Source organism: Eulemur rufifrons, chromosome 15 (genome assembly GCF_041146395.1).
Source record: "Eulemur rufifrons isolate Redbay chromosome 15, OSU_ERuf_1, whole genome shotgun sequence".
Classification (NCBI taxonomy): domain Eukaryota; kingdom Metazoa; phylum Chordata; class Mammalia; order Primates; family Lemuridae; genus Eulemur; species Eulemur rufifrons.
The window spans coordinates 103,454,640-103,478,792 of NC_090997.1; the positions used below are offsets into that span (position 1 = coordinate 103,454,640).

At 36.9% G+C, this 24,153-nt stretch overlaps 1 protein-coding gene across 1 annotated transcript in view; it reads right to left on the reverse strand.

Annotated features, from left to right (window-relative positions):
• The window catches only part of PRKN (parkin RBR E3 ubiquitin protein ligase), a 1,165,698-nt gene that overhangs the window by 363,291 nt on the left and 778,254 nt on the right, over positions 1-24,153 (reverse strand). Inside the window, exon 7 of the mRNA XM_069487460.1 lies at positions 21,057-21,193. Coding sequence (XP_069343561.1) covers positions 21,057-21,193 — 137 coding nt within the window. The remainder of the gene's footprint in view (positions 1-21,056; positions 21,194-24,153) is intronic.

Sequence of the window (24,153 nt, forward strand, 5' to 3'; positions counted from 1 at the left end):
GGCAGATTGGGACATCTAAAGGAAGAACACAGCCTGAAGGTTGTTTGCAAAGTGCTTACAATTTAATTTGACTTATAAGAACATTTACATCAGCTAATTAGGTAACGATCCTCAATGGAACGAGAGATAAGCAACTTGGAAGATGTGATGTTGGACTTGGGGAGGTTTGGGGGTGGAGGACACTGAGGTATCGGGGGTCATAGAGGGGACATGAGGAGACAGTTCAGGTGCTGGGAAACAGTATTCTCAGGATGGGCATAGACAGGAACAGAACTTCTACAGCGGAGGATAAGAGACAAAATAGCACTCACAATGCAGGTTTCTGGGAGTTAATGAGAGAGGAATTCAGGTAGTCAAAGAAGAAAACTAGGATGACAGGATACTAGATTCAAAAGCAACCTGAAGTCACAGTAGAACTGACCAGAACATTGCTGTGGTGAAAAATGGAATCTTGATGAGTAGAAAGATAGAGAACAAATGGACAGTGGTGGGAGGTCCTGGGAATGAGGAATTATGAGCTTCCTGTAGAAATCAGGAATAGATGCTGATCATTGCAAGATAGAGCAGAAAGACAAAAAGGACAGCATCATTGGAAACATGGTTGAGAAAGAACCCAAAGGTTTAAGTGGGGGTCTTTTAATTCACAAGTTATTTTCAAGCTATTAATGAACAAATTAAGGACTATCAGATGTCATGCTGTGCAAGACAAATTTCTATGATGGTAGAAATATAGTCTATATCTGTAATAATGTTAGCCATTAAACATATTTAAATTGTTTCATTATCATGAGAAACTGAATTTTAATTTCATATAATTTTAATCCATGTAAATTTAGATTTAAATAACTACATATGACCAGTGGCTACATAATTGTGTACATAATGCACTCAGTTTACTAGAGAGCCATGAAATGAATGCCTAAGGAGAAGAAATAAAATTCTACAAATATATGCTATACTGCTATATTCATATTGTATATCTGCTATATTCTAGGCCACAATTTTTCTCAACTATATTGGCACCAAGAAACTCTGTTGTTACTTTCAAATGGAATTTTTAATTTATCCATCCATTCCTGAAACATTCTAGAAAGGATCTGAGACCAGTATATAAATATACACAAATATAATAAAATGAAAGTAGATGAAATAAATGGAGAGAATATGAAATAGTAAGAGACTACTAAGGATGAAGAATAAAGACAGCATATGGAAATACATGCCATAAACTGTCACAGTTGCTTAAAATTATATTATATGAGCTTTGGAAGTTCTGATCTTCCTACTGGCCAAAACAGAGGAAACAACAGGATCTCTAATAGTTCTATTATCTACAGCACAGAAAGTATACGTGTGATTCAGGAGAATCAGTGTTTTTCCTAGTCTGGAGTTTGAATATCTCTGACTGAATCAAATGAATCATCTGACCAAGTCCTGCGACTCTCGTTATGCTTGTGAGCTATGGGTTGGCACGTTCCTCTCTGCTGCTGGAGAAGCAAAAGACACTGGACTACAGCGAGGGTGGAAAGGAGCCGACAGAGAGGTGGAGCAGATGCATGGAGAAAAAGAAAGGGGCTTTGGTTCCACTGGCCCCCTGAGGCCCACACTTGTCCCTGAGAAACATGAGACATCCTCATTCTTAATAATAAACCCCTCTTCTCTTCTTATATTAGCTTTAGTTGGTTCTGTCCCTGTGAACCAGATGAGTCTTAGTGCAGAGAGGAATGTCTTTCATGAGCTGACAGAGTAGAGACTGTGTCAGGGGGCAATATTCCCAGTGACAGCTCTACGAGAAGGAACTGTGTCTTTGTTTCTGCATTTGTTCTCGCATTGCCCTTCACTGTGAAATGAGTATAGCACTGAAGCAATGTCAGCAAGGGTCATCGACAGAATTTCACTTCACTAGCACTCTCACTGGCCCTTTCTCCCCCACAAGGTGAAAAGTGCAATATCACTTACATTAAATTGAATGAAAATTAATTTTCTGGTCTTTTTGGGATTCCATGATATTATTCATGAGCACTTACAAGGCACAACCTGAAGATCACCCTGCAACCACTACATAAAGCGTTGTTTACTACAAATGAATCTTAATGATAACTTTTTTAAAGTGATGGAAATTTGTCTTTGTGTTTCACAGGTGTTTTGTTGTAATACTCATCTATCCTGTGCTGAATCTAGAAACCTAAACATTACTTTCAACACCGCCCTCTTGTCTATCCTTCTTCCATATGAGGTCTACCGCAAGTCCTGTCGAATACACTCCCAGTAATTTGGGAAGAGTCCATTTCTTTCCAGCTCCAGCCACACCACCAGCACTGCTCTAGGGAAGCTGGCATCATCTCTAGGCTGCAGAGACCTAAACACTCCTTCCTGGTCTTTCCCCTCCACTCTTGCCCCTTTGCATCATTTTCCTTCCTCTGGCTCGAGTGGTATTTTTAAAATGCTGATCTGATCAAGCCACCTTTTCTGTTTTAAGCTTCCAGGGTCTGACTTCTCCCAGAGTGTTCAAAGAAAGACCAGAGTCTTTACTGCACCCTCAAGGTACAGGCTGGATGGGCCCTGCCCACGGTTCCGGCCTCCTGCTACTCTGATCCAGGTACTCAGGTCTCTCCATTCCTCAAACTTGTTTTGCTGCCTCCTGTCTCAAGCTTCTATCTCAGGATGTTCCTTTTGCCAGGATTGTTTTCTCTACTCTGCCCCACTGCCTCTGTTTCTTCTACTTATCTAAATCAGTATTATATAGCTGTATGGCTGTTGATGAATGTCCAAAACCCCCACTGAATTGTAAGCTCCTTGAGGGGAATAATCTTACCTACTCTGCGAATCACTTTCCTCCTTTGATGCAAAGAGAGCCTGGAATGTAGCAGATACTACTACTTATAAAATGCATATGATAGTAAGATCTGCTTTATGTGGTATTTTAAGGACAAACTTTATAAAATGTTGAGTCCAATGCAAAGGTCTTTATTTTTACTTAGGTGATATAAATCATACCCTATCGTTCAATAAGATGCCACAGTTCAACATATTTCCCAAAACTGTGACCAGAAATATCTTTTTAAATGAAAATTAAGGTCTACTTTCAAGTTAAGAGAAAATTATCGTAAACTATTTGCATAAGTTTTAAGAATCTAGTAATTAAATTATGCATTTCTATGTGAAATAAAAATAGAAAACTTATTAGGGTACTTTCCTCTAATATGAGTAATATTTGCAACTTAGAAATCTATCTCCCTACACTGTAGTTGTGGTGTCAGAAGGAAAGTGCATTCTTAAAACAATAGCTAAATGCCTTCAATTCACAGTGCTTGGTATTAAATCCTGCAGGCATCACAATAGCTCTGTAGTCTTTTCTACAATAGTATGTCAAGCATTCTTACACACATATTTTACCGGCATCAGAAAAGCAACTGTGAATGTTTTCTCTGATATTCAAAGTCCTTAAAAAAAGACTCCATTGCTAAGCTCTGACAAATATGCCTCCCACTACCATACTGGGTTCCTTTGCAAATACACAATTCACAATTATAAGCAATTTTGTAAAATGCACACTATCTTCCCTGAAGACCAGAATACCTTGGAGTGGTTAAATATATGATTGGGTAATTTTCTGACATGCTTATTATTTACTCGAGTCTCAGTCGAGTCTCACTGGTAAACAGCGTATCCCTGTTACGTGTTATTATCTCCCAAACGCTTCCATAACCTTCAGCGCTCCCTTAACGTTCCTATAGACACATCATATTACTTGGGGATGTGGATCATGAAACACAGATGCTACTTGTGCCAGTCCCCTCACTTCAATGACAAGCTGGGCATCTTCTTCCCTGAACTGGGGTTTCCCAGATTATAGGCACAGTGGAAAATGAACAACAGGACTTTTAAACTTCCTTATGATTTAGATTATGTCTTAGCTGGTTGCAAATCTCATTATCAGCTTTACAGCTGTTTTCCTACCTTGATTTATTTTTATTTTTGGATCAGAAGGAACAATGGTAAAATTGCAGCCTAGAGGTTTGCTTTGGAAAATAAAGTTTGAAGTTAGCTGTGGGTGATTTATACCCAGTGTGCTATACTTAGTGTGAATGTACAGTTAAGCATATTTTATAGGTAATTACTCCTTGCATTGCTATGATGGTAGCTACAGAAGCTGTACACAGCCTAGAACAACACCCAATTCCTGAAACCGTACCTTCTAAAGTGCTATATTAGGTAAATAAATTCTGATGATGGTGGTGGTATTTCATCCAAAAAGAGATATTAGGTAAATAAATTTTGATGATGGTGGTGATATTTCATCTAACAAGAGATCTTACTCCCTCAGAAACCAACATCTTTTACTACTTGCTTTGTTATATATGAACAATAAAAACTCACCAAGATCACTGATTTCACTGAAGTGAACAGAAAGTAAATAGTCTGTAACTGAAATGAGCATGTTCAAATTAAAATAGGGAGGAAGAAATCCACAACAAAAATTGCTCTGAGTTGTTTTGGAGGGTGAAGTGCCCCAAATCCTTTTACTTCTAGCCTCTACTGCTTTAGACCTACTATTTTGTTTGATAACATGGTATTTTAATAGTAATAAACTCAAATTTCCCTTCTATGTCACTTACAGAAGGTAATTTAAATTTGGTCTTTCCTATCTTGAAATTGGATTGTTTTAACTCACAATACAAAATGTGTAGTTCTTTTGTTTATTTTTCAAACAAATACAATATTAAGAAAACTCAACAGTTTTCAGCAAAATTTGCACTATGACTTGGAGACTACAGAATCCCCTATTGTGCCTGGTGTGACCGTGGTAAAGTACTGGAATAGGACCCTTAGTTACTATAACAGAAATGACTTATGCATACTGTTGCTGACCACACATTTTTGCCAGTGTAAAATTATCCTTGCTATGCCTTATGGACAATCCCTTCCCATGATTCCATGGAACACAGTTTGATAAACATCGATCTAAACACACTACAGAGAGGCTGAGATGCTAGTGTCTCTGACGTATCCATTAGTAGGTACTTTCTCTACTTACTGATTTGATTGTGCTTATTCACATGGAGTCTGATCAATTTCATAAAAGTAGTAAATAGTAACTCTTGATTTAGGGGCCAACAGCCAAGGATCATAGCATCTTTGAGGTGGAAGAGGATTTGGACATGAAATAAGTGTCATGAAAAAGGTGGAGAAGGAAAATTAGCTCCAGAGTCAGGCAGATCTATGTTTGATTTTAGCTTCTGAAAGCCTTACTTTCCTCACATGCAAAATGAGATTATTAATATCAAACACAAAGAATCATGGTGAGTCTTAAATATGGTAATGTATGCAAAAGGTCTTCCCTAGTACCCAGTGCTAGTAAGTAATTTGACCAAATTAACTAGGGTTAGTTAACGGTAGAGTCAGGACTAGTCTCTGACTGACAGTTCAGTCCTATTTATACATTAGTAGTCTAATTTGAAGAACAAATACAAGTTAACTAATGAATACATCTTGCTGCAGGTACCTATGAACAACCTCCAAGACAAACACACCAGTTTCCTTAGAAGGGCCAGCATGGCAGAAAAAACAAACACTCTGAAACAAAGCCATAAGCATTAACCATTGTGTTTCTGATAAACATCTAAGGATATGCAGGAAATTTGCTTATAAAGTAAAACACAATGGAGAATCAAACATTGCTGGAAATTTGCTTATAAAGTATAACACAGTGGAGAAGTAAACATTGCTAGAAGTCACTGTTACTTTAGACTATTAAGATACTTGTAACTATGTTTCTTTAAAGCTTACTGTTCGGAATGATAGTTATGAAGTTGTCCTGGCTCGGGGAGGTGGGAGTGGAGAGAGGCAGTGGTCTCTTGGACTTTGCATTGGGGGAGGTGGCACCCTAACATCCAGGTGTGACTGGGCCGGGAGCCTCATCTGAGAACAAACCCCTAGAGTGTCCATGTTTTCTCCATCTTTGGTGATAGCATTCCTGAAATTTAAATGTATACCTGAAATGTATTTTATGTTAACTAAAACGTACTAAAAATTTACATGTTTTATTAAATTTTAAAAAATACCTAGTTTAGAAAAATTAATGGACAACTTCATTTTTCTACTTCATTCAAATCTAGTCTAAGTTTTTTTTCCTGCACTATAAGACATGGGTTATGGTTAAAAATCAGATATACAAGGGATTTCTGATACTTGACATGAATAAACACTAAGTGAGCTCCTAAGGGAAGTTATGTTTTCCCTTTGAAGGTCCTTCAAAACGGGGCTGAGTTTTACCTGTTTGGGATGGTTCAAATGCATCTGAAGTAGATTAAAACTAAAAATATCAGTGTGTCACATATAGTAGGAAAGTATTATTTTGTGAAAGTTTTTCTAATTACATACATGTGTACATTTTATATATTTACAGGTCTCCATATAAAACATATCTCTTTCTGTGGGCAGCAGTCCAAAATTTTGGTCAAGAGCCTCTATCAGTAAAAAACAAAAAAATTGAGTATGAATCCCAATATTTATTTAATACAAGTATGACTGCTACTTTAGGTACATTTAAACACATACACAAAAACAAGAATTTGAAGGATGATATAAAAAGTAAATAAAAATAAGAGCTGTAAAATTTTCTTCTGGTACCACATTGAATCATAATACGGAGTTCACTTCTTTTAGTGCACCTCTCAGTTCCATTAGAATGTGGTGATTCAAATTTCAGACTACATATTGTTCAATATCATACTTGATTATAGTCTAGAAGCACATTAAATGAATTTTACTCATAACTCATTGATGGTTTATTTAGAATACAAAATTTTCAAGAAAGGACTTAAAAGTTACACTAACAACCCAGTTAAAGCAGCCTACCGACACTATCAGTAAAAGAAGAGAAATAATAAAGAATGGTAGCCTCGGTAATGCAACCATTTATATTCCTACATATATTCCTTCTTATAAAAGACTAGCTTGGAAAATCTGATTATGTGGAATAAATCTCAAGAATTTTACTAAGAACTCCTACCAATAACTTTCAGAGCATTTGTTTTTGCAAGCTTATATTTATACAACATTTTATACTTCTTTATAATGTTAATGCTCAATTCAAAGGAATTCTTTCCATAACTTGTCAATGCAGAAAATGTCAAAAGAAAAAAAAGATTTTTACATTTTAGCCATAAAACCTCAATTAACCCTAAGCTATAGTTTCAGGTTTCCCACTTGAGTTGTAAGTTTCTAGAATACATTCTGAAATTGGGGAGCTATCACACCTATTGCGTACAGGAACTGTGCCAGTCATTTTTACGCACAATCTGATTTAATTATCTCTGAGTTCAGAATTATTTTCATTTTAAAAGGAGGAAATCATTCAGCTCAATCTCCAGCCGAACGCGTTTGTAATAGAATCAGCACCGTCTGACTAAAAAGTCCATCCTTTGCCCAAGGTTCCTGAATCCTGAATGCACAGCCAAGTCCCCACTTGGAAGCTGAGCTACCTGTTCCCTAAAGGAATACCTTTTTGACAGAGATGTCCAGGTGTTGGCTTAAATTCTTCTTTTCTCCGTTTCCTAGGCCTTTATCCAGGCTACATTCCTCAGGCTCCCTTGCAGGTGTGGCCAAATGACTAAAGCCTAGCCTAAGGAATTTAAGGCTGTGTGCCATTTCTGGGCCAGGGTTTGTACGAAAGACACATGTCTCATTTATAATTTCTTTCCCCTCCACCAGTGGAATCCTGGATATGGGGTGTGGCCTTCACCATGAAGATATTGACAAGGCCCCGTGGGAATGCAGAAGCCAGAAGAAAACAACCACACGCCCACCTGAAATGCCCACCCCAGAATGAAGCAGCAGTTGTAGGAGAGCCATTAAATTTCTGGTTTTATTGTGATAGCAGTTTGGTCTACAATAACCAGTAAAAACTTTTTCTAGAGGCCCTGTATCCGTACAATCCATCCTGGTGGAGCCAAAGACTGAGTCTTGGTTGTAAATGCTGCCCTATTTCCACATCAAAGACGGTGATTATAAAAGACGAAAAAGTTAAAGTTAAGAGCGTCCTCCATGAAATGTTTGCTAGTGAGTCCAGATTTTAAAATTAGATCACTGGCAGGAGGGTCCCTGCATTCCTTAGGCGCACCGGTATTGGTGCTGGGGAGCCAGCCAACACTGAGTGGGGGGCGGGGTGTGTGGGAAGGCTGGGGAAGAGGTATATCTTAGGGGCACCAGGTAGTTGTACCGTTGTGGAGAGAACGGATGTAGAGAGTTCATACTCGGTAGACCCTCTTTGAATCTGGCATTTATTTCACATTCTAGAAGGTGGTGGTTATAGGCTGAAGTGTGGGCCCCTCAATTCATATGTTGAAGTCCTAACCTCAGTACCTCAAAATGTGACTCTATTTGGAGGTAAGGTCTTTGAAGAGGTAAAATGAAGCCATTAGAGTGGGCCCTTGCCCAATCTCACTGGTGTCCTTATAAGAAAGGGAGATTAGGACACAGACAGGCTGGAGCATGGAGCCTGTGAAGACATGGGGAGAAGGGAGCCCTCTGGAAGCCAAGGAGAGAGGCCTGAGGAAAACCTGCCGTTACTGACACCTTGATCTCAGACTTCCAGCCTCCAGAACTGTGGGCAAATAAATTTCTGTTGTTTAAGCCGCCCAGGCTGTGGTATTTTGTTATGGCAGGCCGAGCAAACTAATACTGTGGTCAATTACAAAAGCATTGTGATACGTGAGCCATGAGGAAGAGCTGTCACTGGCACGTCACTGGCAGTTGGGGTGCCATTCCTCATTCTTCTTTCCTCTGAGTACTTTTGCTGCTTTTCATACAGTGTTTCCCTCTATAAATATATAATTCCAAGACAGATGATTTTTTAGTAAAAGTTTGAAAAGCAGAAAATATAAGAAATATTAATTTTCCAAACTGCTGTGTAGAATCAGTAATGGATACAAGATAACTTGGAAGGCATTCAGATTTTACTGGAAATAAATAATACAATTGCTTGGTTCAGATGTTATATATTTATTTTCATCTTGACATTAGAATATTAAACCACTCCTCCTCTTGCTAAATTGGTATGCATTTAAAACATTAAATTCTCTCACTGTCCTGCTTTGGAACCCAATGGTATAAACTCTCATGAATATGTAAATCAACCCCTCTAAGCACATTATTAATTATTTCAAAGATAGTTGGAGGTCACTAGCTCATACCAATTTCTAAGCATGAAGTCTCATTAACCCAAGACATCACACAGTGAGGAGAAATAAAGTTTTATCACAGTCATTAACTGTGTGTACGTGTGTGTGTTTAAGTGGTCAAAGCAACATGAGTCTGAAACACAGCACCAGCAGGCTCTGAATAAATGCATTGGATGATGATGGTGGTGATGAAGGAACAGAATCTACAGCTAGAACAATTAAACAAACACCTGTCTGAATCAGGAAGTATGCATTTAAAATCCTAAGGGATTTCAGCCTCAAATAAAACTAAATTTTCTTGACCCAAATGGCCCTGCTTCCTGTCAGAATAAAGTTCTCAGCAGCTGCAAAAATGTGTAGCTCCTGAAGACACAGCACACACTCATTTCCTGAGACACTAGAGAGATTACACGGAGTGTGTTGCACAATGCGTCTGTAACGTTGCCGCTGCCACGTGCGTCTTCGGCTGCCTCAAGTCAGCTTCTGCTGAGCTGGTTCTCAGCAAGGGAAATGCTCTGATATAAACCGAGGGGCAAACTGAAGTGGAACCATCCAAAACACCAAATGTGAAGCAGCTGATAGTGGTATGTACAACACTGACAAATGGGAAATTTGGCAAAATCTTCAGGATTTTGAAAGTCAAAATCATTTGAAAGTCAAAAGCAGGCAGTAGTATATTAGGGCTGTATACATAGGTGGTGATGTGGTAAAGAAAACTAAGGAATGATAGTCACTAAGGGTAGGATAGTAGTCATACCTAGTCATACCTAGTAGAGGGGGAAGGTTATGATAGGTAGGTCACACAGAGGACTTCTGGGCTGCTGGCAATGTTCCCTCTCTTGATCTGGGTGGTGGTCACAGAGGTTTTTTATAACTATACAAATCTATCACCTGTATAAATGTGTTTTAAACACTGTTGTGTATGCATGATAGGGCTCACAATCAATTTAAGAATGCACCAAATCATTTAAAATGATATACTTAAAGGGCAATTAGTGTTCTATTGATGACTTTTAGTAATATAATTCTTCCAGCCCCAGGAGAGCACCCACTGTACAGATAATTCAGAATGCACATATTCAAAAATTGTGCTGACTGATAATAAGACAGGGAAAAGAATTCATATATATACATATGAAGAAAACCTGAAGATAGCTGTTTTGAACAACTCTTGTAGCTATCTTAAGCACTTACAGGCATCTTTCTAGGTCTCCTTGGATAAGTAAAATAATAAATTTATACTTTAAAATGATTTGCTTTTGCCCTTATAAAACAAAGGTAGAATGCTCTCTTTTTAAGAGTTTGGAGAAGAAAGGGGTGGAAAGAAATTATTTTTGCTTTCTCTGCTAGCTATTCAGAACATTCCCACGTTCTGTTTTCTACAATGTTATTTTATTTTTGACCATTTAATAAGATGCGGGAAAAGAAGAAAAAAGGCCGATTGGCATGTAGAAATTCAAGCAAAGGAAGAATCAGGGGCGAAGTTTACTTGGACAAGAGGCTCCTCCTAAAGATGAGGGAGCGATGCTGCTGGTACTATTTCAAAGAGGCGCAGAGGATCGCTTCATTTGTAATTCACTAAAGACACACGTATGCATCAAACAAACATAAAATTCCGTTGTCCTCTCTCAAGTAGGATTCTATAAAGGCAGCACATCCAAGGCCAAACAGACTACAGATCAGACAGTGCCTTGTTGATCCAGTTAGAATGAACCCTGGAACACCATCAATTTTGTCCTACAGCTCTTTTTCTGGTCCTTGTCCACGTACCAGTCACTCCTTATAATGAAGTCACTTGATTGAGTGCTGTTCCTGTTGCAAGGAGGGAGAGGAAAGCTGAGAAGCCATTCAATAAATTTCACGTTTCGCCCTCCTCTCCCCCTGTGTTAGGACTGCAGTGTGTTTACAGCCCTGTTTGCTTTTTCCTCCTGGCACAGGGCCAGACCATATTTCTACGCGACACCCTCTCCTCTCCCAGCACACATCCTGTGGCTCGGCAGGGCCCTGGGCTGAGTTCTGCTATAATGAAGGTGGGAAGAAGTGACGCGCCCCATTTGCAGGCCTGGCCTCCAAACATTAATCTCCAGTGTGATGTGTGGCTCTCTCTTTCTCTGCCAGCCTGCACCATGAAGAGGATCCAGCAAGGACTTGGGCTTGCTGAGGATGACAGAACCACCAGATGGCAGAAGTTGGAGTCCGAGCCCCTGAAGGCTGGTGTGGAGCAGAGGCCTCACATCCAGCCCACACCAGATCATGACGTGAGTGGAGGTAAACCTTGACCTTGGTAAGGCACTGTGTTTCCAGTGTTGTTGGTTACAGGAGTTAGAGTACTAGCCTGACTTTACACTGCCCCATACATCCAAAGCAAAGGAAAACTGTCAAAATTGCTAAATCAACCTCCCCTCCCCCAAATAAAAAAGAAAGATGTTTAGCATTAATCTCAGAAACTTGGGAAGTTTAATTTGATTTGAGTTAATTTTGAGGCAGAATGGAGAGGAGTTCAGAGTTAGAAAGCTGCATTCCCCACAAAGCATCTTGTTTTGGAAGAGTATGGAACAGTGTAGTGCATGTGACAGTTGTCTCCTTCACAGGAACTTTGAGGGGTGACCATGTCACCTGAGCAGGAGGAGTCATTCTAATTTGTGGGCATCAAGTCCTTTGGCCTATGCCAAGGTGGGAATACAACCATTAAGCAAATTCAAAGAGTGTATTTACCAATGAATCTGTCCCATTTTTAGCTTCATTCAAACCCGTAAGGTCAGGAAAGTCCAAGAGTAGATTTGAGCTGTGGCTTCCAGTATCAGAGTAACCCATCTCTTGTGGTTAGATAGGAACTTTATCACTGAAAGGAACTGATGATGTTTGGGACAAAATGTCCTTTGATTACACAAATAAATGGTGCTTTAATTTTCTTGGAGGAATTATAATCCCAAAATAGCTAGTAGCCACCATATAAGCCTCGGAGGTCCTGACATTTTACACAGTTAGAACTGTTGAGGTTGGCCAAGAGCCATCAAAGAAACGTCCTGCAGCACCGTGAGTAACAACATCAGCAATGTGCCCACTGTGCTGCTTGTAACCATAGGATCTGGCATGGACTGGAAGCCTCCCTGCAGCAGCCCAGCTTTCACAAAGCTGCCCTTTCAGTACACACCTAGTTCCTTCACAGAATTAACCACCATTTTTGCTTTCTGTACATATTATTAATACATTTTATTTATAAGATTAATGGATATCTATATAACCTTTTAATCAACCCCACCATGGGAGAAGACTCTGCCATGGAAGTAACATGGGTTCAATTGATTCTTACTCCTGATAATCTGCTGTTTTGATTTATAGTTTCATAAGCTTTGATTGTCTATTTCTGCTTGATTGTTATTTTATTTTATGTGTTTTGTTCTATGTTCCACTAATTAAGGCAAAGTCAAATTAACCAAGAAGAAATTTGGCCAGATAGATGGGTAGGTGAGTAATGCTTGATAATTGGTTGATTTATACATTGGGTTATAGAAAACACCAACCTATGCTCAAAACACATGTTCCTTTATAAATATATATAAACATGCAGACATATGCACATACATATTATATAGAGTATATATGGGAACACATGCTTAAATAACAACCCAAACAACAAAAGCCAATATGCATTGTTACCGTCTTCAACACTTACCCTAATGGTACTTTAAGAGGCATTAACTTGATGCACCCACATAACAGCTTATGAAAAAGTTGGTATTGTATTATCACCATTTTACCTAAAATTAAACCAAAACACACCTTGCCCTACATTACAAAGCTAGAAAGATTCAGAGCCAGGATTTGAAGCAGGTTTTTTTGAGGTGCTGTGAATACTCCAGGGTATATGCCAAATGATTCACTGGTTAATTGGGGTAATGTTAAGATATATACAGGTATTCTTTAAAATATGAAAATAATTAACCTTCACTGAGACTTAATGGACAGACTGATATTATACCTTCCCATCCCCTGGTCTGTATATTGGATGATCAGTCTCATGTACTGCAAAGCAGATCTCCTGAGGGAACAGTGGGAGTCCTACCACACACTTGCAACGAGTAGAGCCAGTTACCTTTTGGCAGATTACCTCTGCTTGGCTAAAAGAACTATGAATATATTATCTCATTTTAAGTGAACAAACAACTCTGTTAAAAAAGATAAGTGACTTAAAATAATTCTAAAGAACTCAAAGAACTCAGTAAGAAAAAAAAAAAATAACCCCATTAAAAAGTGGGCAAATAACATGAATAAGCATTTTTAAAAGGAAGATATAAAAATGCCCAAAAAACACATGAAAAAATGCTCAACATCACTAATCATCAGAGAAATGCAAATTAAAATCACAATGAGATACCATCTTACTCCAGTCAGAATGGTCATTATTAAAAACTCAAATAACAATAGCTGTTGGCACAGATGTGGTGAAAAGGGAATACTTACACAATGTTGGTGGGGATGAAAATTAGTACAACCTCTTCGGAAAACAGTATGGAGATTTCTAAAATAACTAAAAGTAGATCTATCATTCAATCCAGCAATCCCACTACTGGGTATCTACTCAAAGGAATAAAAGTCGTTATACCGCAAAGACACCTGTACTTGTATGTTTATCACAGCACAACTCACAATTACAAAGATATGGAATCAAGTTAAGTGCCCATCAACTGATGAGTGGGTAAAAAAAATGTGATATATATATCACATAAATATATGTATCATATATATAAATATATATATCACATATATAAAAATATATATATTTAGACATACATATATATTCACACACGTACATACAATGGAATACTGCTGAGCCATAAAAAAGAATGAAATAATGCATTTTGCAGAAACTTGGATGCAACTGGAGGGCATTATTCTAAGTGTAGTGACTCAGGAATGGAAAACCAAATACCATATATTCTCACTTATAAGTGGGAGTTAAGCCATGGGTATGCCTGGTCATACAGAGTGGAATAATGGACATTGGAGACTCTACAGGAAGGAGGGTGGGAAAGTGTGAGGGATGAAAAATTACCTATAGGGTACAATGTACACTGTTAAAGAAATGGGCACACTAAAAGCCCAGACTTCACCACTATACAATATATTCATAGAACAAAACTTCATTTGTATCCCTAAATCTATTGAAATAATAATTTTAAAAGACTTCCAAAATAAAAAAATAATCCTGCAAAGAAACCGCTAATTAAAGATAAAACTAATAATGAAGCACAAGCAAAAAGAAAAACCAGCAACAGTGACAATGTAGGTACATAACTGAATACCAACTTGAATATACAATCGGCTCTGAGATATAAGATAAGGAGAATGTGAAATTATTACATTCAGCAACACAGTTAAAAACTAAGCAAGTATTATATAATGGTAAAGGAAGCAATTTATCAAGGATACATAATAATCCTAAATATTTATGCACCTAATACAGGTGCACCCAGATTCATAAAGCAAACCCTATTAGATCTAAACAAAATGATAAACAGCAACGTCATAATTGCCAGGGAATTGAACACTCCACTGACAGAACTGGCAGATCCTTCAATCAGAAAACAAATAAGGAAACACTAGACTTAAATGGGACTCTAGAGCAAATGGGCCTAACAGACATTTACAGAACACTGTACCCAAAAACTATTGAATATACATTCTTCTCATCAGCACATGGAACATTCTCTAAGACTGATCACATCTTAGGCCACAAAACATGTCTCAACAAATTCAAAAAAACAGAAATTATACCATGTATCTTCTCAGACCATAGTGGAATAAAATTAGAAATCAACTCCAACAGAAACACTCATTCCTACAATAAGTCATTGAAATTAAACAACATACTGCTGAATGATTACTGGGTCAAGGAGGAAAGTAAGATAGAAATCAGAAGATTCCTTAAACTAAATAAATGACAAAGGAGACACAAGTTGTCAAAATTGATGGCATCCAACAAGAGCAGTCCTAAGGGGAAAATTCATTAAAAAGTTAGCAAAAGACATGAGCAGAAGGTTTTCAAAAGAAGACAGACTAATGGCTAATAAACATATGAAAAAGTGCTCAACATTACTAATCATCAGAGAAATGCAAATCAAACCATAATGAGATATCACCTAACCACAGTATGAATGGCTTTTATCAAAAAGTCCAAAAGCAATATATGCCGGCGTGGATGTGGAGAGAAAGGAACACTTATACACTGTTGGTGGGACTGAAAATAATTACAACTGCTATGGAAAATAGTATGGCGATTCCTCAAAAAACTAAAAGTAGACCTACCATTTGATCCAGTAATCCCACTACTGGGTATTTACCCAAAGGAAAAGAAGTCATTTTATCAAAATACACTTGCACTAGAATGTTTATTGCAGCACAATTCATAATTGCAAAGATGTGGAATCAACCCAAGTGCCCATCAATTCACGAGTGGATTAATAAAATATATATACATATATATATATATATATATATATATATAAACATACACACACACCATGGAGTACTACTCAGCCATAAAAAATGATTTAATACCCTTTGCAACAATCTGGATGCAAATGGCTACAATTCTCCTAAGTGAAGTATTGCAAATACGAAAAAAACAAATAGCACTTGTACTCACTATTAAATTGGAACTAACCGAGCAGCACTCATGTGCACAGATGGAAGTAAAACTCAACGCAAATCAAGCAGGTGGGTGGGTGGAGGAGGGGATATGTGAAATCATACATAACGGGTACACCATACACTATCTGGGTGATGGGCACAGTTACAACTTTGACTCCAGCAGTACAAAAGCAATCCGTGTAACCAAAACATTTATACTCCTGTAATATTTTGAAATAAAAAATAAAAATAAATAAGTAATAAATGATAAGATTGTCTGTGTTGAGCAAATATTAGATAATCTAGTTTGTTCTTAATAAAATAAAAAAAGGTCTGTAACATTTGAGAGCCTCTTTTTATATAATATGGGGAAACATTTATAATTGAAGCCACAGTTTTTTAAAAAGGCTGAAATAATACATGATAAACAATATTGTGACAAACTGAAATGAATTATATTTTCTTATGAGTATTTTTGGAGATATATATTAAATTGTATTGGACAGAATTGTGCTGTGCAGAGAGTTACTACGCAGTTGAAAGACAAGATAGTTGTTTCTAACCTTTCTCATTTTGTGGTTATTTGCTATATATTTTTTTAATAGCAAAATACACAAATATGTAACATTGTGCTTGTTGTTGTTAAACATTAAAGGAAAGAGGTGCCAGGGAAGATAAATTCTCAATAATAAGTGGCATTTTTTAAAAAAATAAAAGCAAATTTCTATGAGCATTATGTTTAAAGAACCAATAATGAGGTGGCAACATTCCCAGAAATTATTTAAAAGGATTTCAAGGAAAAATTACAAAGCAGCACAGTTAAATTCAGTAATTCCCTGCCTCACTCACTATTAAAACCAAGAAGTCGAACCTAGGAGTGCATAAGATTCTAAGAATGTCACTGACATTAAATTTAAAATAAAATAAATTTCAAAAAAGTATTTAAAACATAATTAAAATATAGTAGAATCCATATAATGCATTTTAATGAGATAGATCTTGACCACACACAGTTTTTTTCCACAAAGGTTTTTAATTATTATGTGGCAAAAAACTAGCAAAATTAAAGCTAATTTGCACACATTCTTTACAAAAATATGATATCCAATTTTGCTAACTTTTCCTGTGACTATAGGGAGCTGTCAATAGTGTGCTATATGGAAAATATTTTTGAAAAGAATATATTCACTTAACTTGTCCCTTAAAGAAAAGGTGATGTTTTTAAAATGATTGAGGAAAAAAATGCAAAAGAATCTTAAACATTCTTTTTTTTGAGACAGAATCTCACTCTGTTGTTGCCCGGGCTAGAGTCAGTGCCGTGGCGTCAGCCTAGCTCACAGCAACCTCAAACTCCTGGGCTTAAGTGATCCTCCTGCCTCAGCCTCCCGAGTAGCTGGGACTACAGGCATGTGCCACCATGCCCGGCTAATTTTTCTATATATATTTTTAGCTGTCCATATAATTTCTTCCTATTTTTAGTAGAGACGGAGTCTTGCTCTTGCTCAGGCTGGTCTCGAACTCCTGAGCTCAAACAATCCTCCCGCCTCGGCCTCCCAGAGTGCTAGGATCACAGGCGTGAGCCACTGCGTCCGGCCAACATTCTTAAACATATGAAAAGATGCTCAACCTTGTTTAAAATTAAAAAAAAAAAACACATGGAATAATATTTCTCAAATATATAATTAGGAAAAAAAAATGCAAAAGTTTTCGAGCTCCTCTGTCGGCAAGGCCGTGGAGAGCCTGCTGCTGCTACACACGCAGGTGGGAAAGAAAAGGGCACTGCTCCCGGGAGGGGAACTTGGAGATAGTACAATGAATATAGACTTCCCTTCCATGCAGCAACCCCTCTTCTAGGGAATCCATCTCAATGATACTCTGGCAACAATATGAAAATATGTGTGTGCTCACAAGTCTATTAGTTATAGTAACAACTATAGTATTTACTATATAGTAATTACTATAGTATAACTATAGTATACAAATAGTATAACTATTTTCAATAAAAAATGAAAACTAAGTGTTCAACAATAAGGGAAAAGTAAGGTATATCTACACAATGGAATTCAATGATGCTATATTTTTAAAAATAGGAGAATACATCCATATAATAGTAGAAAGTGATCTCTAGAACATAATATATACTGTAGAGAGAAAAAAGGTGGAGAAAATGTGTATAATATTCCAATTTTTCCTTAAAAAGGAGGTGATATAAATCTATATCAATAGTAACATCATTTGTAATATTTTTACTTATTTTTAAAATCAGGATTGTTTCTAGTAAAGATTCACCTGTAGGGGGGAGAAAAGGAATATTGAAAAGAATGAAGATAAAGGCTATACTGTTTTGAATATAACATATTCTATAGTTTTGGCCATGGAATAATGTAAATATTTTACTTGTTATAAAAACAAAATACATTTAAAAGCTATTTTAAATCATGCATGCATTGGTGACATAACTACATAGTAACCATGTATGAGTCTGTAACCCTATAAGGATATACCCCAATGACAAAACAAACTGCAAAAATCTTAACATTATTTTTAGTAATCATACTTGGGTGATGGTGTTGATACTGTAATACAGATACTATTGTGTGTGCATCGTAAAATAAGGGATAAAGCGCCAACAGTTGTAACATTGGTGATTTTAAATAAAAATTCCAATACACAGAATTTGAACTGAAAATGTCAGCATAACTAATATTGTAGTTTCCTGTCTCCTAGCTTTTCCAGCTGAGCCTAGAAACAGTAACCAACAATGAGCACGCCAAGCTCCAAGACGGTGACTTCTAGATACTATTTTCTATCAAAGGGAACTAGAGCTCCTGAGAAAAATGGCTGATTCCAGGTCACTGGGCAAGAATCATAAGAAAAGCCTAAAACATCTTGTTATACTACAGAGCCTGGCTAATGGATACAGGAAGTTCATGTAGTGTTTCTTTTCCTTTTGTATATTGGAAATTTTCTATAAATACGAAAAATATTTAAAAAATGAGCGAGAAATGAACTGGCTACTAAAACAATCTTGACTATGAGGAGAAGACTTGAAAAATGAGTATTTAGAAACGTTTCTGTCATTTGTGGTTTTATGAAGGTAGAGGATTTACCAATACAAAATTATTACATTAAAAATATTAAAAATAGAGTTTTCCAATCTGCAAATAATTGCTTTACTGGCTTTTGAATACCTTTGTTAAAAATATAAAAGCACAATACCTTTAAATGAGTTTCCCTTTATAATATATTGATACATATATTGTGTGAACATTAATAAAAATCACTGTATTGGCAGATATGATTAAAAATGAGTAACATAATTTACAAAGTCAACAATGCAATTAGCTCCCTACATTTGGATCTCTGTATCGTTTTGAAATATATTTTTTAACTACATTGACATTAAAACAAAGTATTTAAATAGATTAAACTTAAAACCTGACCATTGAATGAAGATATCCCATAGTTTCAAACTACAATTTTCAAAATTAATGAGGCATATTTAATCATATTGCAGTCATTACTATACATATGTAGTGATAAGGAACTACCTCACTCCATTTACAAAAATTACCTCAAAAGGGATCCCCATGACTTAAATATAATAAGCTATTAGAAAACACAGAAGTAAAACCTTCATAATCTTGGACATGGCAATGGATTCTTATATTTGACACCAAAGACATGAGCAACAAAGGAAAAATTAGATGGACTGGATTTTATCAGAGTTAAAAACTTTTGTTCATCAAAGAATGTTATCAATAAAGTGAAAAGACAACCTATAGAATGGGAGAAATATTTGCAAATCATACACCTTATAAGGGTCTAGTATCTGGCATATATAAAGAACTCTTACAACTCAACAACAAAAAGAAAAACAACCCTATTTAAAAACGAGCAAAGGAGTTGAACAGACATTCCTGTACAGGAGATACATAAATGGCAAATGACACCTGAGAAGATCTTCAACATCATCGGTCACTAAGGAAATGAAAATCAAATCCACAATAAGGTATCACTTCACGCCTACTAGGATGACCCGTAAAGAAACCAAAAAGGACACTAACAAGTTCTGGCAAGAATGTGGAGAAAAAGAAACCCTTCCACATTGCTGGTGGCAATATAAAGCCATATGGCAGCTGTGGAAAACAGTTGGCAGTTCTCCGAAAAGTTAAACATAGAGTTCTGCTTCTAGGTATATATCCAAATAAATACAAGCATGTGTCTACTCAGAAACTTGTATATGAGTGTGTATAGCAGCATTATTCATAATAGCCACAAAGGTGGAAACAACACAAATGCCCTTCAACAGATGAACGGATAAACAAACTGTGGTGTAACCATACGATGTAATATTATTCAGCCACGAAAAGGAAGGGAGTACTGATCCATGCTACAACTTGGATAAACCTCAAAAACGTAAGGCAGACAAAATAGGCCACATATTGTATGATTATTTGTGTAGGAAACATCCAGAATAGGAAATCCATAGAGACAGGATTGTGGCAGGCAGGGGCTGGAGCAAGGCAGGGTAAGGGGGAGTGATTACTTAATGGGTATAGGGTATTCTTCTGAGGTGATGAAAAAGTCCCGAAACTAGAGAGAGGTAGTGGTTGTAACAACACTGTGAATGTGTCAAACACCACTGAATTGTACACTTTAAAATGTTTAATGTATGTTATATGAATTTCACCTCAATTAGAAATTACATATGTAATAATAGTATAGTGCAGGTAAAGAGTATTTTGTGATGTTAAAGTATTTTCAAAAATTTAAATATTAAACAGTTCAGCTTTATCTCCTTCTTCTTTAATTTCTTTCTTCATATGTTATTTCATATATACCAGATACATAATCAACATTATTGACGGCAGTGCACAATTTAAAAATCTGGATGATATTACTCTAAATCCAGGGTAACCAATCTAAAGCTTGCAGGTGAGTCTAACCCACAGACATACTTTGTGTACTTCGGCTGAATGATATTTTCAAACTTATTTTCAATGCATTTGTGCAAGTTATGCATTTTCTAGTCCAACACAATTCCTTTATTCCCTAGAGTTTTGTATCTTTTGTGATCTAAATATTAATGCTTCTTATACAGCAATGATCGAATTCAAATTTTCAACCCTCTGCTAGGAATTAGGTATGTGTATCAAAGATAGTTTTTCATCAATAGTTCTTCTTCCTTTGCTTTTCATTAGCATTAGAAATGGAGAAAAGAAGTGTGAGACTTACCTACACAAGGCAGGGTGTAGCCAAGCTGGGGATCGTGGACAAACTGCCGATCATTGAGTCTTGTCACACAGTATAAGTGGAAACAGTCTAAGCAAATCACGTGGCGATAGTTGCACTGGAAAACCAGGACAGGGCTCCTGCATAGATAAAGAAAGATGTTTCTTCTAATACCTTTACGGGTGAAAAGGTAACATGTGCTTTAGGACAATTTCTGTAATCCTGTGGGGTTGCTTAGAGCGTGCTCTGTGCACAGACCGGAGCTGCTAAGCACTGAGCTCATACATACCAATGCTATATCTTAAAAATTGGAGGCACTGCATGCAATATACAGAACCTTGATTTTCCTAATTGTATATTTTATCAATCAGTTATTTAAACTTGAACTTAAATATAAACCTCCTTCTGGAAGTCTTCCCTTACTCATTCTCAATTAACCTACTAAATCTTCCCATCCACTCATATATGTTGCTATTGATCCATTATTATATCATAGTATTGATATCTTCCCCTCTCTTACAGACAGCGATGTCCTTGAAAGTAGATACTGGGTTTACTTTATCGATATTTCCATAATACCAGGCATTATAGAGTTTTAAATAAATGTTTTCAAAATTTAATTATAATAATATGTAGAATATGAACTTCTCCAAAATCAAAAGGAAAATTACTATTGTACCAAAGTAGGGATGTTAAACAGTCACTCCCATTTCATTGGCAAATAAAAGAGCAAAATTTAGGGATAAAAGAATATTCAACAAGGATTCTTTTACTACAAGGTTTTGTCTGTTGTACCACCGCCATCTCATCCAGATATTCAATTTCTTAAATTATGGTTAGGGGATTACTAATAAATTGATATTTACATGTCCCTTAAAACATTTTGTAGAAAAACAAAATCTCTTTAAAAATCATGTATTTTTGCTGGCAAATGGACTACGCAAATTTATGTTAAGCAGAAGACAAACTGAATATATTAATTTGAGATCAGCACCAAGGCAATTTTAATAGTAAGAAAGTTATTGGAGTCTGTTTAGATAAGTGTATTTCCTATGTAATGATAACAAGATACAAAATAAACATGTTCATTTCATACCCAATTCTTAATGGCTATAAGAGCTCTTCAAAAGCCCTTTCCCTGGAAAAATTAATATTAAATATTAATATTATAGAAGATAACCTCTTGACAAAAGATTTGCAAAATGGTGCTATCCCATTTATTTCAAAGCAATGTCTGATACAAAACAAAGAGGAAAAAAATCCCTTGGTATTTTAATGTCATGGATCTATAAGTAGCTGGTTACTTTATCTCAGCAACAGTGTACCTGGATGTGTTTATGTGCTTCCCATTTCCCTTCTGTGAACCTGCCAAAGTCCTTCCAGGGCCTTCATTTCCATTTCTAGGGCCTTAGGCAATTAGGCATCGACTGTGCTCTGAACTGTCAACTTTTTCCCTTTTAACATGTTTCCCCCTAAGGACGATATATTTATGTTTTCCTATTTCTAACCTAGGAGTCATCCACATGCACATATACAAGCATACTCACAGTTTGTTCACTCTGTGACCCTATATAGCTGCTATATATTACCTTATTTTCTCATAGCTAAGTTATGTGAAAAATATTCTCCATCCTGCTCTCAGCAACATGGCTGACTAAGCCTTTATAGACTCCCAATCTGCTATCAACACATGGAAATAACTGGAGAAAATATCTGAACATTTATAAAAATGTTCTTATATGTAACAAAGTTTAAAAGAAAGATAAGAAATGACCCTGTAGAGGAAATAAAAAGAAAACTTTCAAAGCCAAAGCAGTCAGCCCATGAACCACTGCCACAGTGGTCCAGAGAGACATGAAGGTACAGGGGATGCTGCCATTGGTCTAGCTTCTGTGCTCTTTTCCATCCCTAGCAGAAAGAGCTCTCTCACTTGGGATGGATAACAGCACACTTTTATGGTTTTGCCCTTCAGTTATAATATGGTCCAAAGGGACTTCTAGACAATCCTTAGAATATCAATTGTTCTACTGAATTAATGACATCCTGCTGCTATTTGGAACAGATTAGCAAGAAATAGTAAATACATTGGAGAACATGGGTGAAATAAATCCTATGCAGGGGCCCCAGCACATCAGTAAGGGTTTTAGAGGTCCAGGCTTGAGGCATGGAAGTATGCACCCTCCAAGATAAAGACCACTTAGTCTATCTTACCCCTCTGACTACTGGGAATGAAACACAAGGCACCTGCAGGCTGTGAGTCCAGAGACTCTGGTCCCCACAGAGCATAAAGTATCCTCCCAGGGACACAGGAAGAGGCTTATTAAAAACTAAGCTGCAGCTGCACCAAGCAGCTTCAACCTCCTTGAAGCAAGACACAGGTGGGAAGAAAAATTTACCATACTACAGGGGCCACTGATCCTAATCATCAGTAAGAGGAAAGCCACTGCTACATATGGGGCCGGGAGGAATCCATATGGTATCCAGGTGGCCCACCAGAGCATCTCATGGCACCTGCCTGTGCAAGTCTAATGCCCTTGGCAAATGGACAAGGGCAGCAGTTATGGCTTGATACTGCAGGGAGCCAGGACTCGAGACTGTTAGGATTTACCTACCATAGCAGCTGACATCGATAACATTTACTGTTAAAAACTATGAAGACACTTCAGAGAGGGTTTTAGGGAATAAAAATAGGAGAAATGAGCACTAGGTAACAGGGGTTTACCAGACAGTGAGAAGTGAAGGACTAGGGCTGAGACATGTACATGTGGTCAGCATGGAGGACAGGGAGTCATTTAACTCCCTTGAAAGAAAAACCACTGCCCAGACACAGGTGTGGAGTGTAACCATGGGAAGGAAGCTGGAGTGGCAGTGATAGAAGAAACCACATGTGTGTTTTTGCATATCCACTTTGGAAAAGAAAGGCATTTATAAGTTGCAGGACATCAAAAGTGATAGATGAGTCACCCAGGAATTCTGATCTTCTATCACTATCTATACGTAATCAATTCATATATATATACACATACACAGAGATAGATGAATGTATATATTGATTATAGATAATACATATATAGATACATAGGCAATGATATATATCTCC